A 12,852-nucleotide genomic window follows, 5' to 3' on the forward strand; every position below is an offset into this window, starting at 1 on the left:
AAATAGTGCAGAAAAGGAGCTGCTCCTATTTGCCCAATAAAACTTTTACTAAAACACTGCAAGGGATTCGACACTCCTCCACCACGCAGGTGCCGTAAATAATATTTCTCCAATGGATAATCTCTAATTTGAGAGGGTTGAGAAGGCGGCGTATTCCAGGGGATTGGACTGAGACTCAGGAGACCTCTGCCACTGGCCTGCTAGGTGACCGTGGGCAAGTCATTTCATTTCTTTGCCTCAGTTTTCCCATGAAACAGGAAGTGTGCCCATTCTCTGTGGAGGAATGGGCTTCTGTGTAACCAATCTGTTTGAAGACTTACCTTTCTGTAGCCCATAGAGTTAGATTAAAGGTATTTTATTTAGCAGTAATGCAAGAAACCTACAGCCTGTAAGACATTAATTTAAGTAGCTAGCATAAGGCTTTGAGGCATCTGAGATTTAGCATAAGTGAGTTGCCTAACAGCGGCCCTAAGCTATTGGGGAACCAGGACTGGGCTACATAGGAGATTTTTGCTAAAACTTCTATAAAATGACACCAAGTAACTACAGGAAATCAAACTGATACCAGCTTTGGATATTTTAGGACTGGAACATCTGCAAATGCATAATCATGAACTTGCCTTGGCAACAAATTGATGTATAGGATAATAAGTTGGGATCATTAATATACTAACCCATAGAATAAAGACATGCAAACATTATTAGGGCGAGGAAGCTAGTTATGGACAAAGGACGCCAGGCATTAATATGATTATTCATTATAGCCAACAGACCCTATAATAGGCCAAACCACCACGTATGCCTCGAGATCTTGACCACTGAACTTGCTTGGTATGCCAGAGACAGGGTGGGACCCTTGTGGATCACCACTAGGTCTCCATGAGAAATATGACTGTATGTGCAAAGGACATCAGCCTGATTTTACACTGTAGCTACCATCTCATTTGGTTTGGAACATGTGTTTTTTACTAATTGTGCTAATACAAGTATTTAAAGCTTTGCTCTGCCCTCAGTGCAAGTGTCACCATTGGGCACATCGGGGTTCCCAGACATTGAACTTAATCTGAATTCTGTTCCACCTGATCCTGGGACTAGAACCTTTTGAACCTCAGAAGTTTAACCAGTGACTAGCTGGAAACTCTTAACAGTCAATATAATCAATAACCACTCAATAAATCCGGTAACACTTTCCCATGCTGTGGAAATTCCTGGGGACAAAGCCATCCAGCCTGTTAGTGCTAGGTGGAGAGAAGGCTTTTGATTCCCCTTTGTCTCTGTGGCTAGAGTACTACCATGGTATTATGTCTAATACCACCATGGTAGTACTAAAAGAGGAATGAAAAGCAGGGCCCTTCTCATGGTGCTTGGCTCTAGGGCATTTAGATAGAATTTCAGCCACCTAAGAGCAAGGCCATTTCTCTCAAACCAACCTGTGCCTCCAAACCAGTCACCTCTGTCAATGCTGTGGCCCACTGCAGATTGGACTTTGATAGCCCCCCTTTCATGAATCCCAGAGCCACTATTAGAGGGAGACCTCACCTTACTTCTCACTACCTCTATGCCTTGAGATCAGTGGGGTCCGGCTAGTAAGAGAAATAGCTGTGGAGTCCATGACTGCTGCAGACAGTGGTTGAGAGGCTTCGAATGAAATAGAGAGACTATGCCCGCCCCCCAAATAACCAGGCTGGGTTGCAAGGCTTTGTACAAGAGACACTTGTTCATTTTCCTCTTAACATTCTCCAGTTTATCAGCCATTTTAGTACTCCCTTATGTGAGAGCCTGACAAACCTGAGGGGAAAAACTACTCTAGGGAAAATTCTGGAGGTCGTGACAGCTCATGACACAGGCTTTCCACTCTGCACAAGGCAGAATGAGATGAAAAGACAGACAAGTGCCTTAAGAACAGCATGTGGGTTGGTACCCAATACAGCATACAGTTTTAAAAATTCCTCATGCCTGCTCCTGTCTGGTATAAGCCCTGGAGACTGACTTGGTCCACTCAGAAAGTTGCACTTTTAGAATATTCCACTTAGTCTGCCTTTTACAATGGCTAATAAAAAAAATGCAGGTGTTATTCCAATTTTCCTCTCTCAGCCTCTGAAGGCAGGTGATGCACATCATGATTTCTTAACTCTGACTGGGAGGCCCCAGATTCATCAGTTTGCAAATCTGGCTGCAGAGCTAATGTTATAAACCAAATTCTCAAAAACACCAACTCTGGTACAATACCCTCCTCTGTGTGCTGATCCAGCTCCGTCCCAAACTTCAATCATACTGGGAAAATCTTTCTCCATCAGTGGATGGGGAAGACACAACAGGCCACAGAAATAGTGTGGTTCCAATGAGGCGAATGTGCACAGCTCACTTCCCACACAGTGTGCAGATGTGCTCTGTGGAGATCCCTCCATCGCATGGATTTTTGGGGTGGGCCATAACAAAAAGGTTGGCTCTATAACTTTGTAGCTATTTCAGCCACATACACCAGGGCTATGTGGACACAGCAGGCACACAGGATGCTGAGTGTCTGATTCCACATTAGTTCTGAAAGAGCAACTCCACCATTTTGGCACCCACAGCAGCCTTCAGTGATTAGGAAGCAGTTCTATGACAAGCCCATTTACTGTTTCAAAAGGTCCAACTATCAAGCAAGCATTTATTTTCCATTGATATAGGCAATATATTTGAATCCATAGCTCCCCTAAACTTACACACACAGCCCCTGAGCGAGAAGATCAGTTTCAGTTCTAATTAACTGTCCCAGGACATTTTCACTTAATTGGGTGATTAGTTAAGTGACACATTTTCAAGAAATTCAACTAATATTTTCCCCAGAGCTTCATGTTACTAACACAATGCATCCAGACTGTGCATTACTAACACAGTGCATTCAGAATGTGTTACTGATCCTGGTCCAGCATATTGCAAAACTATCAGAGGAAATGCAATAAAATTCATGTTTTCATGCTCAGGTTTTAATTTTAATTTTTAACTCCTGTCTCTAGGTCCAGCTAGGAAATGTCATAAAACACTTGTTCATTTGCATTCCTGGTTCAGAAAGGTTTGTCTCCTGACTGCCACAGGAAATTGAGACAATTTTGTGGTTTGTACTGGGGGCGGGGGAGGAATCAATTTACTAGTGGCTTAACCAATCACAGTGACAATTTCAATTCCATATCGCATTAGAGAGAGAATGGAGTAAATGGAGACATGAAGCCCATTATCTGTGAAGATGACCCTTCTATAACCTATGGTGATAGCCTGATCACAACAGAGTAAGCAGATACTGAAAGCCAACTCCTCTTATACATGGAGAAACAGGTCTATGTAAAATCCACTAGAAAAGTGACTGGGGAAGTTCTGCAGGTTCCAGTTTCAATTTCTAAGTCCTTGTTTTAAAAGCATTAGGTGAATAATTCAATGTACCCTAAGATACAGTGTATATGATATCTACCCTTGCAGTTATGCCAAGATTGGGATGACTAAAAGTGAACATGTTGTTGAGACCAAGCAACCTTCTAGACTCATTTCTCAGCTCACTTCTAATACTGACCTCTTAGCACCATCGAGACTAGGGCCATTTTTCAAAATTTCCCACCTTTACCAACAGCAGTTCAGCTGCATTAGTGTTAACAAGCTTGGGGTCAACTGTGCCTTAAAAGCAACTCCTCTGAGAAAGATTAGGTGAGGTGGTACATAAAACAGTGGCAGTAACAGTCTCTCTGTCTACACTACTAGTACCTCTGGAGCTAACTGGATCTCAAAAACAGTGGGAAATTTTTGGAAAATTCCTCCTGTGAAGATAGGGCCTTAGCATTCATTCACGCCCACAAATTACCAATATTATAACAAAATTATAATTCAATATTTGATATAAAGACTACAAAACATTAACAAGAGCACAACTAAAGCATAACTCACACTCCTTTAGTGTTACCACCTTCAGCCCTCACACCACTTTCCCCCCCCCGCTACTTTTGTTACTGTTACTGTGTCATGTCTTACTTGGGGCTTCCTTACAAACATACATTCACAGGAGTAGCCCTTACACACCCAAGTAGTTCTGTTTAAATCAATGGGACTACTCATGTGATCGGGGGTATGGAGATTTAGTTCCTTGGGCCGCAGTCCAGCACAGCACTTAAACATGCGCCTAAGTATGCAACTAGCCCCATTCAAGTCAATGTGAAAGCCCACATGCTTAAAATTAGATCGCTGCTTATGGCTGAAGTATTCATAAAAAATGACTTAGACGCCCAAGTCCCATTGGCTCCGGGCACTTAGTGAGATCATCAAAAGTGCCTATTGAAATAAATGGGAGCTAGGTGCACAGCACTTTTGAAAATCCCACTAGGCACCTAAATACCTTTGAAAGCCTGGCCCTAAGTAATTTGCTAGATCAAGGTCTAACTTTGTAAGCTCCAGAGGGCAGGGATTTTTATTATGTGCCTCTAAAGCAATATGCACATCTGTGGTGCAGTAGATTTGAGGAACTGGATTAAAAGCATACAGTATCTCTATATTAGGCAATTTTTCTTATTGGTCTGGAAGGTTTACTATTTAGCATTTAAAGGCAGAGGCACAGACAAGGAGGATTCAGGTGCACATAAAGGGCTGTATTAGTTTGGTGCCAAAATAAATCTAAGGTTTAAAAAAACAATCACAAAAGCTATATGGAGTGTTTTTATTTCACATTACAATCTCAGTTTCATTAGTCTGTTCTTTCTTACAGAAAAGTGTCCTTACCCGTCATGTCTCTTTGGCCAACCGGTTTCAGCATGGGAAAGCCACCTGCGAACAAGCCCCCCAACGATGGTTGAGCACCACTTTTGCTGGTTGCTGGGCCACCTCCATCTCTGTTAGGTCCTCTGGGGTCTGTTACAAGGAGAGAAGGAGTTTACAGATGTGTTTTGTTGACTATGTTCAGGCTTTCCAAAGGGCTAACACCAGCAAACAGCAGCCTCTGATTTTGTTGTTTTAACATATACAGCAAAGAAAGTTACTGAGGGTGCAAAAGAGCTAACTTTACTATTTAACCAAATCTTAGAGCACAGCACCCTCTGGTGCTTCAATAATGCTAAGACATTTTAGCCTAGTATTCAGCCGTCATTTTGTGATGAGCTGTTAAACTATCATTAAAAAATTCAGATTTTAATCTTTCATACAATTCTGAAGAACAGCTGACAGTGACAGAAGTCACTTGTAATCTCTTAAGAAAGCACCATTTTCGCTGGGTCCAGCTGATCTGCGAATCACTTCCCCGTGGATCAGCCTAGTATCCAGCACAGATTAAAGCTGTCACACATATGTAACACTCTTTCCTTCAGTGTTAGAGATGCCGGAGAAACTTCTGGCAACCTGCCAACAGTTACTCAGACGCCTGGAAGTGGTTCGTGTGAGAATGGAATGTCCCACAGGTGTGTCTAGAACCTCTAGAACTCATTTTAAAACTATTCTTTACCTTTTAAATTTAAAATCAGTTTTCCGGGGGTAATTTAATAAAAATAATGTATTTGTAACTAAATGGAAACCTGTGCTAGGCAGACAATAAATGCTCTTGTTTCAGAGCAGCTCTGCTTCTAGGATTTATCAGATAAATAAAGCAAAACATGGAAGGAAAAAAGATCTCCTAATTTTTCCACAGTCGACAAATTCTACTCTGAACAGTCTCATTTAGAATGTAAGCTCTTCAGGGGAGGAGTGTAAATTCAATTTTGACTGTGAAATGTCTACTGTAGTGCACTGAGGATGCTATAAAGTGCTTAAATTATAGGTTCTAGATTTGTTATTTGAGTGGGTTCTAAATTTGGCAAATCAAGCTCTCCCCTCAGTAGTTGTGCACAGGAGTGTCGCCAGCTTTTTTGGTGCCCTAGGCGGCGGCAGGTCCCGCCCCCGAAATGTCACCCCCAACAGAGGCAGCCAAAGATCCGGTCGCCGCCCCCCAAATGTTAGTGCCCTAGGCGACTGCCTAGGTCGCCTAATGGGTTCCGCCAACCCTGGTTGTGCATACTAAAGTTGGCCTTAGACAAACTTAAGGGCCGGACTAATTTTGCAGACCTTTAGGCATACAAGTGGTCCAATTGGCTTCTACAGGACTACTCAGGCCAAGAGTTTGGCAGGCCTGGGCTCCTTGCTCAGAGCTGACAAAGCTGCACACTTACTTTCAATCTGTGGAGCACTTCGGTCATTGATTTGGGTAACTTTCCTTAAGCGAGCCCCTTGCTGAATATCTGATAGCAATGCACTTCGACCTTTTTGATCTTCCTTTCTGAACTTTGGGGGCTCTGTACTTGCCTGTTGAAGATAACAATATTAGACAGTGAGGCAACACCTGAGAAAGGAAGCACAAGAAATAAACTCTAATAGAGTAAATCCAGAGTGAAGCAAGCATCTCAGGCAGTTAACTTGAAATCTTTATTACTGTGCCTTAAATTATATATTATTGGAATTAACACAACTGTCTTCAGACACACAAAAGCTAGGAAATTTCAAATTAAAGGGGGCTCTACTAGTACTGTTTAATTTCATATGAACAAAACAAGAGACCCACTTTCATTTCAGTCTGACCATCCTGTAATTCTAACACGGAGGGTACATAGGTCTTTTGATTTTACTTACAATGCTTTGTGAAAGGAAAATTTCATGAGCAATTTGAGAACACAATTCATTTTTTCCTGTCTTTCTCCTTCCTCTCTTAAAAAAAGACCACTTAATCATAAGCACTGCAACCTGCAATACTGATATGATCACATTAGAGCATCTTGTGTTTAATCTTGATATGATAATTCAGACATTTGAACTGGGGTTTAAGTGCCTCTGTATTAAGGGATTGCATAGATTTAAACAGTTTAAATAGATTGCTTTAAAAATCGCTTTAGCTAAATAAACAATATTCTAGTGTGTTCAACGCCTATAAGCGTAAAGACAAATAATTGGCTTGGTATGACCACACTAATATAAAATCTTGGTTTTTTTTTCTTGAATATTCTTTAAAAATATGAGACTCTCCAGAATAAAAAAAGCATAAATCTGTTCTGATTTCAGATGTTTGGCAATTTGGCTTTTCTTCAACAGGTAAAAAAGGACAAAGTAGAGATGTCCAAAGCCAGTGTGTGGGTGGCACTGGATTGTCCTAGAACATGAGAATCTTCAACTCAGCGCAAGTCCTTATAGCCAAGTCCAGAGCAAGTTATCATAGCCAAGTCACCCCTCCTAAACAGAAACACACAAGACCCTTTACTTTACCAGCCTATTATTGCTCCACTTTAACTTTATACTTACTCTGGCTCAAACGTCTCCCTCTCTTAAAAAATGTTATTTGAGAATTGTGAAGATGGAAAACAAGACTGAAAATGTTTAGAAGCCACTATAAGATCAGAAATTTTACCCAGATAATTTAAAATATAATTGATACTTGCGTTTTATTGCCTATTTTTATCCTCTATGCTTTAATCTGGATTTGTAAATGTCCACTAGATGGCACTCTTAGTTGACAGGAATGCCTGTGTTCTGCCATCTGATGTAAAAACTCAGCAATAACCTTGTGACTGACACTGTGACCATATATTCTTCAATAGGGCATTGAAAAAAAAATATAATCATTCCTAGATAGTTCCCTAATTTACATAACAGTTGTGCTTTCCCACATGCTTTAAACAAAGTTTAAAAGTACAAGCAATATATCATTCTGGTTATCAAGGCTCTAAATGGCTGACAGATATAAGCAATGTTACAGGGTACATACCAGTTGGAATTTATTTCCAGTCACTTTTTCCTTAAATATTCACAATACTTACTGTGACAAATGGACGAACCATAACTGGAGCAAATATATCTTGCCTTTATCAAAAGCTTTTCACCAGTATCTTCAAACTTCCTTCTCCCCGCTCCCACTAATAATTTAGCCGTAGCCAGTCAATTAGGATCTAAAGCCACTCGATCAAGACTGTTAGGTTTAAAATTAGATCCAACAGCTGTGTTTTTGTTCTGGGTTCATGTGTCCACATATTATGCCAGCTGTCCGATCTGCCTGCCTGCCCCATTCTTGTGAGCAGATAAGGTACTGGAATATTGTGTATTTCGGTACACAATCTGTAGTAGATTAAATTTGTCACAATGATCTCTGACACAGTGTCCCTCTAATATAAACAACTGCTAAATTCCATTTAGAGAGAGAGAGAGAGAGAATGTCACACTACACAAAGAGGGAATACTTCATTTTGCAAATATAAAATATATTGCTGTAGGATAGAACTGTAGGAATCTTCACTTCAAACACTCCCCCTCACACTCCTGTAGTTTTATATCCTCATATTGTACATTTATATAATCTTCATGGCCAGAGCAGTTGATGTGTCTAGTGATTGATTATGCTGTGGAGCAGCTTGATATGGATTCTCTTTTTCCATTAGAAGGTCAAGACGGTCTGGGAGTAGCAGTGTTGCTTGGCTGCATACCTGTGAGAACTCTCCTAGGGATTTCTTGTTTGCAGCATTGCCCACACCTACGCTGTCTGTGACATTTTAATAGTGCCAGTGAGTGCTAGTACCCTTTAGCACAAGTATCCCAATCAGGGCAGAAATACGAATTTACACCAGCAAGGAAACCTGCTCCACCTGATTAGCTGTAGACAAACTTTTCAAGCATCATCTCTTCGGTACTGCACAGATATCTGTTAAGGAAGCAGAATTAGCCAGGGATTCACTGTCATGTTATTTATACAGAATAAATAAAATAAATTGTGTAAGCTGGTGCAGCCAAAAGACAGAAATGAACTCTTCATTGAGGTTAGACCTTCAATCTTAAAAATATACACAGAAGGGTCTTGAGCAGGAAGACAAATACATTTTTCTTGACACTCACAGGGGGAGCAGAGGTGCAACATAAAGGGTATCATTCTTACAAAGTGCTTCTCTGCACTAATGGGACAACTACATTTACAGAATAGGAAATGTTTCACTCCTTCACTGAAAATCAGAAGGGAAGCAGACAAGAATGTGAAGATCGTTTGTTTTACTAAATGCCAGAGATGCCTATGGTAACACAGAATGAAATTAAATTGGTTGGTTCTCATTTCCTTGGTAACCATCAGGTTATTGCTCTATTATTTCACACAAAAGAATGTCGTGTTAAATAATTTGTTACAGAAATAGAATAAGTCACATGTGCAGTAGCCTCAATTTAAGGAAATGCTTTATTTTTCACCTCACTGAGCTTCACCATATTTTTCCCTTACATGTCATAGAATCATAGAATTGGAAGGGACCTCGAGAGGTCATATAGTCCAGTCCCTGTACTCAAGGCAGTACTGAGTATTATCTAGACCATTCCTGATAGTCCAACCTGCTCTTAAAAATCCCCAATGATGAAGATTCCACAACGTCCCTAGGCAATTTATTTCAGTGCTTAACCACCCTGACAGTTAGGAAGTTTTTCCTAATGTCCAACCTAAACCACCCTTGCTGCAATTTAATGTCCTATGATTACACCACCTAAACTTAAGCTGGTAAGTGGAGGCCATGTTGTTTCTGCATTGACCGACACTATTCATGCTGTTATTTTAAATCCCCTTTGTTATAGATGCTTTCCTACCTACTGTACCAAGCACCCCAACATTCATATCCCCAAAATTCTTTATTGTTGGATATTACATAGGATGTAGCACATCAGATCAGATCACTGGTTCACATCTATATACTGTGGCAGAAGCCAACAGTGGACACATCAGATGATCCTTCCTGTGTAGATGTGATATATACTTAGACTTTTGTAAGGCTGTACCACTTCCTGTTTCAAACAATTAGCAGTATACAATATCAATAAAGCACACATTAAATGGATTAAGAACTGACTGACAGAGCTCAAAAAAAGTAGTACTCAATGAGGAATCATCATCGAATGGGGGAGTTTCTAGCAGGGTTCCACAGGGATTTGTATTAAGACTAATGCTATTCAACATTTTCATCAATGATCTGAAAGTAAACATAAAATCACTACTGACAAAATTTGCAGATGACAAGGATTAGTAGAATGGTAAATAATAAAGATGACAGGGCAGTCATACAGAGCGATCTGGACTGCGTAATAAGCAGGGCCCTTCAAACAAAAGGTGTTTTAATACAGCCCAATGTTAAGTAATATACCTAGGAACAAGGAATCCAGGACATCCCTTAAGAATGGGCGACTGTATCCTGGAAAGCAGTGCCTCTGAAAAGGATTTAGGGATCATAGTGGACAAGCAATTCCACATGAGTGCCCAGTGCGACTCTGTGACAAAAAAAAGGGCTAATGCAACCCTTGGATGTATAAACAGGGGCGTAGCAAGTCAAAGCAAGGAGACAACTGGTGAGAACGATACTGCATACAATTCAGATGTCCACAAACTAAAAAAGATACTGAAAAATTGGAAAGGGGGGAAAAAAGGGAAAAAAAAAGCAGCAACAAATAAAAGGTCTGAGGGCTGGAGAAGACGTTCTTACAATGAGATACTTAAAGAGATCAACCTGTTTAAGCTTATCAAAAAGAAGACTGAGATATCACTTGATTACAGTGTATAAGTACTGTCCCTGGGAGACAATACCAGACACTAAAGGAGAAAAGTGGAGAAAAGCATAGTAAGAACTGGGGCTGTCATGCAATTAAAAAAATTAATCACAATTAATCATGCGATTAATTGCACTGTTAAATAATAATAGAATACCATTTATTTAAGTTTGTGGGTATTTTCTACATTTTCAAATACAACACGGAATACAAAGTGTACAGTGCTCACTTTATATTTATTTCTGATTACAAATATTTGCACTGTAAAAACAAAAGAAATAGTATTTTTCCAATTCCCCTAATAAGATGAAAGAAGTAGATCATGAGGCTGACCACAAATAAAGTTGGAAGATACAATTTTGCGGGAGTTGAGAAGTCTAAATCCTCCCATGCTGACTCTTCCCGAAGGAAGATTTCCAAGGGCCCATTCATGATGGAAGTCTACTCTATGTACCACCACAGCTACACCACAGCCACGTGAATCATCTTCTCTCTCTCTCTGATTTACTGATTTATCTCACAGGGGTGTGGTCAGCATAAATACTTGAGAGGTGCTCAGCTTCTACAGTTATTTAAGAGTAAAAGGCATTTAGATGTTTGAAAGATTCTACCAATTATGGTAATATTAATTATTTTTAAAAAGGAAAATTGTGCTAGTATTTTTCAAACTTGAAGGGTGCTGTGTTGCCACCTCCGAGACACAAAAAAAATCAGACACAGTCCTCCCCCCCTAGAGGGATCCCATCAGCCTGACCCTCCTCTTCTCCTCTCAGGTGCCCCCACACCAGTAGCCTAACCCTGTCTCCTCCCCTCATGCAGGAAGTGGTGCAGGAGGGGAACTCGAGGCAGTTCAAAGTCTTGTTGCCTCTTACCTTTTCCTGAACCTCATACTCATTCTCTCCCAGGAGCCTCAGTCCCTGAAGGAGCCCCCACTACCCTCATCCCAGTCCCCGCTCCTGACCCTTCTCTGCTGGTGAGCCTCAGGTCCGGCCCTCTTCCCAATCCCCAGTGCTGAGAGGAGCTGCTGCAGTTTCAGCAAGTTGAGGGCATGGCCTGCAGAGTGGGCCCCAGGTGCTGTGCCAGTATGCACCCTTCTTAGCCACGTGGCGTGCGTGCCAGAAGTTACACGCTGCGTGGACACTGCCGCATGTGTTTACTGCAGTTTACAGAGAGAACATTAGTGCCATGGGAAAAAAAAGTGCATATTTTCACCAGCAGCTGGTGAGACACTACAAAAACAGGCCAGGCTGGTTAAAAACAGGCAGGTGGCAATCCTACCATGGTACCTAGAAAAAGAGGAATTCCTTCTTGACTGGGGGGGAGGGATAGCTCAGTGGTTTGAGCATTGGCCTGCTAAACCCAGGGTTGTGAGCTCAATCCTTGAGGGGGCCATTTAGGGAACTGGGGTAAAAATTTGTCTGGGGATTAGTCCTGCTTTGAGCAGGGGGTTGGACAAGATGACCTTCTGAGGTCCCTTCCAACCCTAATCTTCCATGATTCAGGTTGGGCTGGGTACTTTCATTCTGCTGATTTTGAAATGCATTCTTGATCTAATTCTCACAGCAATTCAGGGTAGAGTTGTTCTTAATAAACAAGCGAACAGTCCAGCAAAAACATATCTGCAGTCTTTTATACCACACAGTTCCTAGGCAACCTGTGACAGAGAGCTGGGCATCAGCAGCTGGACCAGCACTCTGATCACTGGATCACTAATTATATCACCCCAGAGTAAATCTGAGGGGCAAAGCTGTGCCTCACTGATAGATTGGGGATGGGCAGGAGAGAGCAATTAGGCTAATTAACCCACTAGCCCAGAAAGAAGAAAAGCCACAGGAAGGAAGTGCTTAGTGGGGGCGATGGGAGAGCCAGGAGAGATCTTTTAGGGGAAAGATACCGTCTCTCCACCTCCCCCATCAATTTCATATACAGTTGGGAATGGGATGCCTGGACAGTCAACAAATAATAAAATTCTATTTTTGTTATCAAAAGGAAATAGACTATTTAAGGTATTGGGGTTTTTGGGAGAGGAGTGGGGTGCAAGGGTAGTTGGAGATCAAGAATCTGAAAGCATACCCAGCATTTGTGCTACATAAAGCATCTTTAGTACAGCGGGTGATACACCTCTACCCCACTATAACGCTGTCCTCGGGAGCCAAAAAAATCTTACTGCGTTATAGGTGAAACCACGTTATATCGAACTTGCTTTGATCCACCGGAGCGCACAGCCCCGCCTGCCCGGAGCGCTGCTTTACCGCGTTATATCCGAATCCGTTTTATATCAGGTCGCATTATATCGGGGTAGAGGTGTATGAG

At 41.4% G+C, this 12,852-nt stretch overlaps 1 protein-coding gene across 4 annotated transcripts in view; it reads right to left on the reverse strand.

Annotated features, from left to right (window-relative positions):
* The window catches only part of WIPF3 (WAS/WASL interacting protein family member 3), a 52,065-nt gene that overhangs the window by 8,121 nt on the left and 31,092 nt on the right, over window positions 1-12,852 (reverse strand). For all 4 annotated transcript variants that reach the window (XM_045008144.1, XM_045008143.1, XM_045008142.1 and 1 more), the window contains 2 exons: window positions 6,159-6,291; window positions 4,744-4,872 (listed from right to left, as the gene is read on the reverse strand). In XM_045008144.1, coding sequence (XP_044864079.1) covers window positions 4,744-4,872; window positions 6,159-6,291 — 262 coding nt within the window. The remainder of the gene's footprint in view (window positions 1-4,743; window positions 4,873-6,158; window positions 6,292-12,852) is intronic.

This window comes from Mauremys mutica, chromosome 2 (genome assembly GCF_020497125.1).
Source record: "Mauremys mutica isolate MM-2020 ecotype Southern chromosome 2, ASM2049712v1, whole genome shotgun sequence".
NCBI lineage: Eukaryota > Metazoa > Chordata > Testudines > Geoemydidae > Mauremys > Mauremys mutica.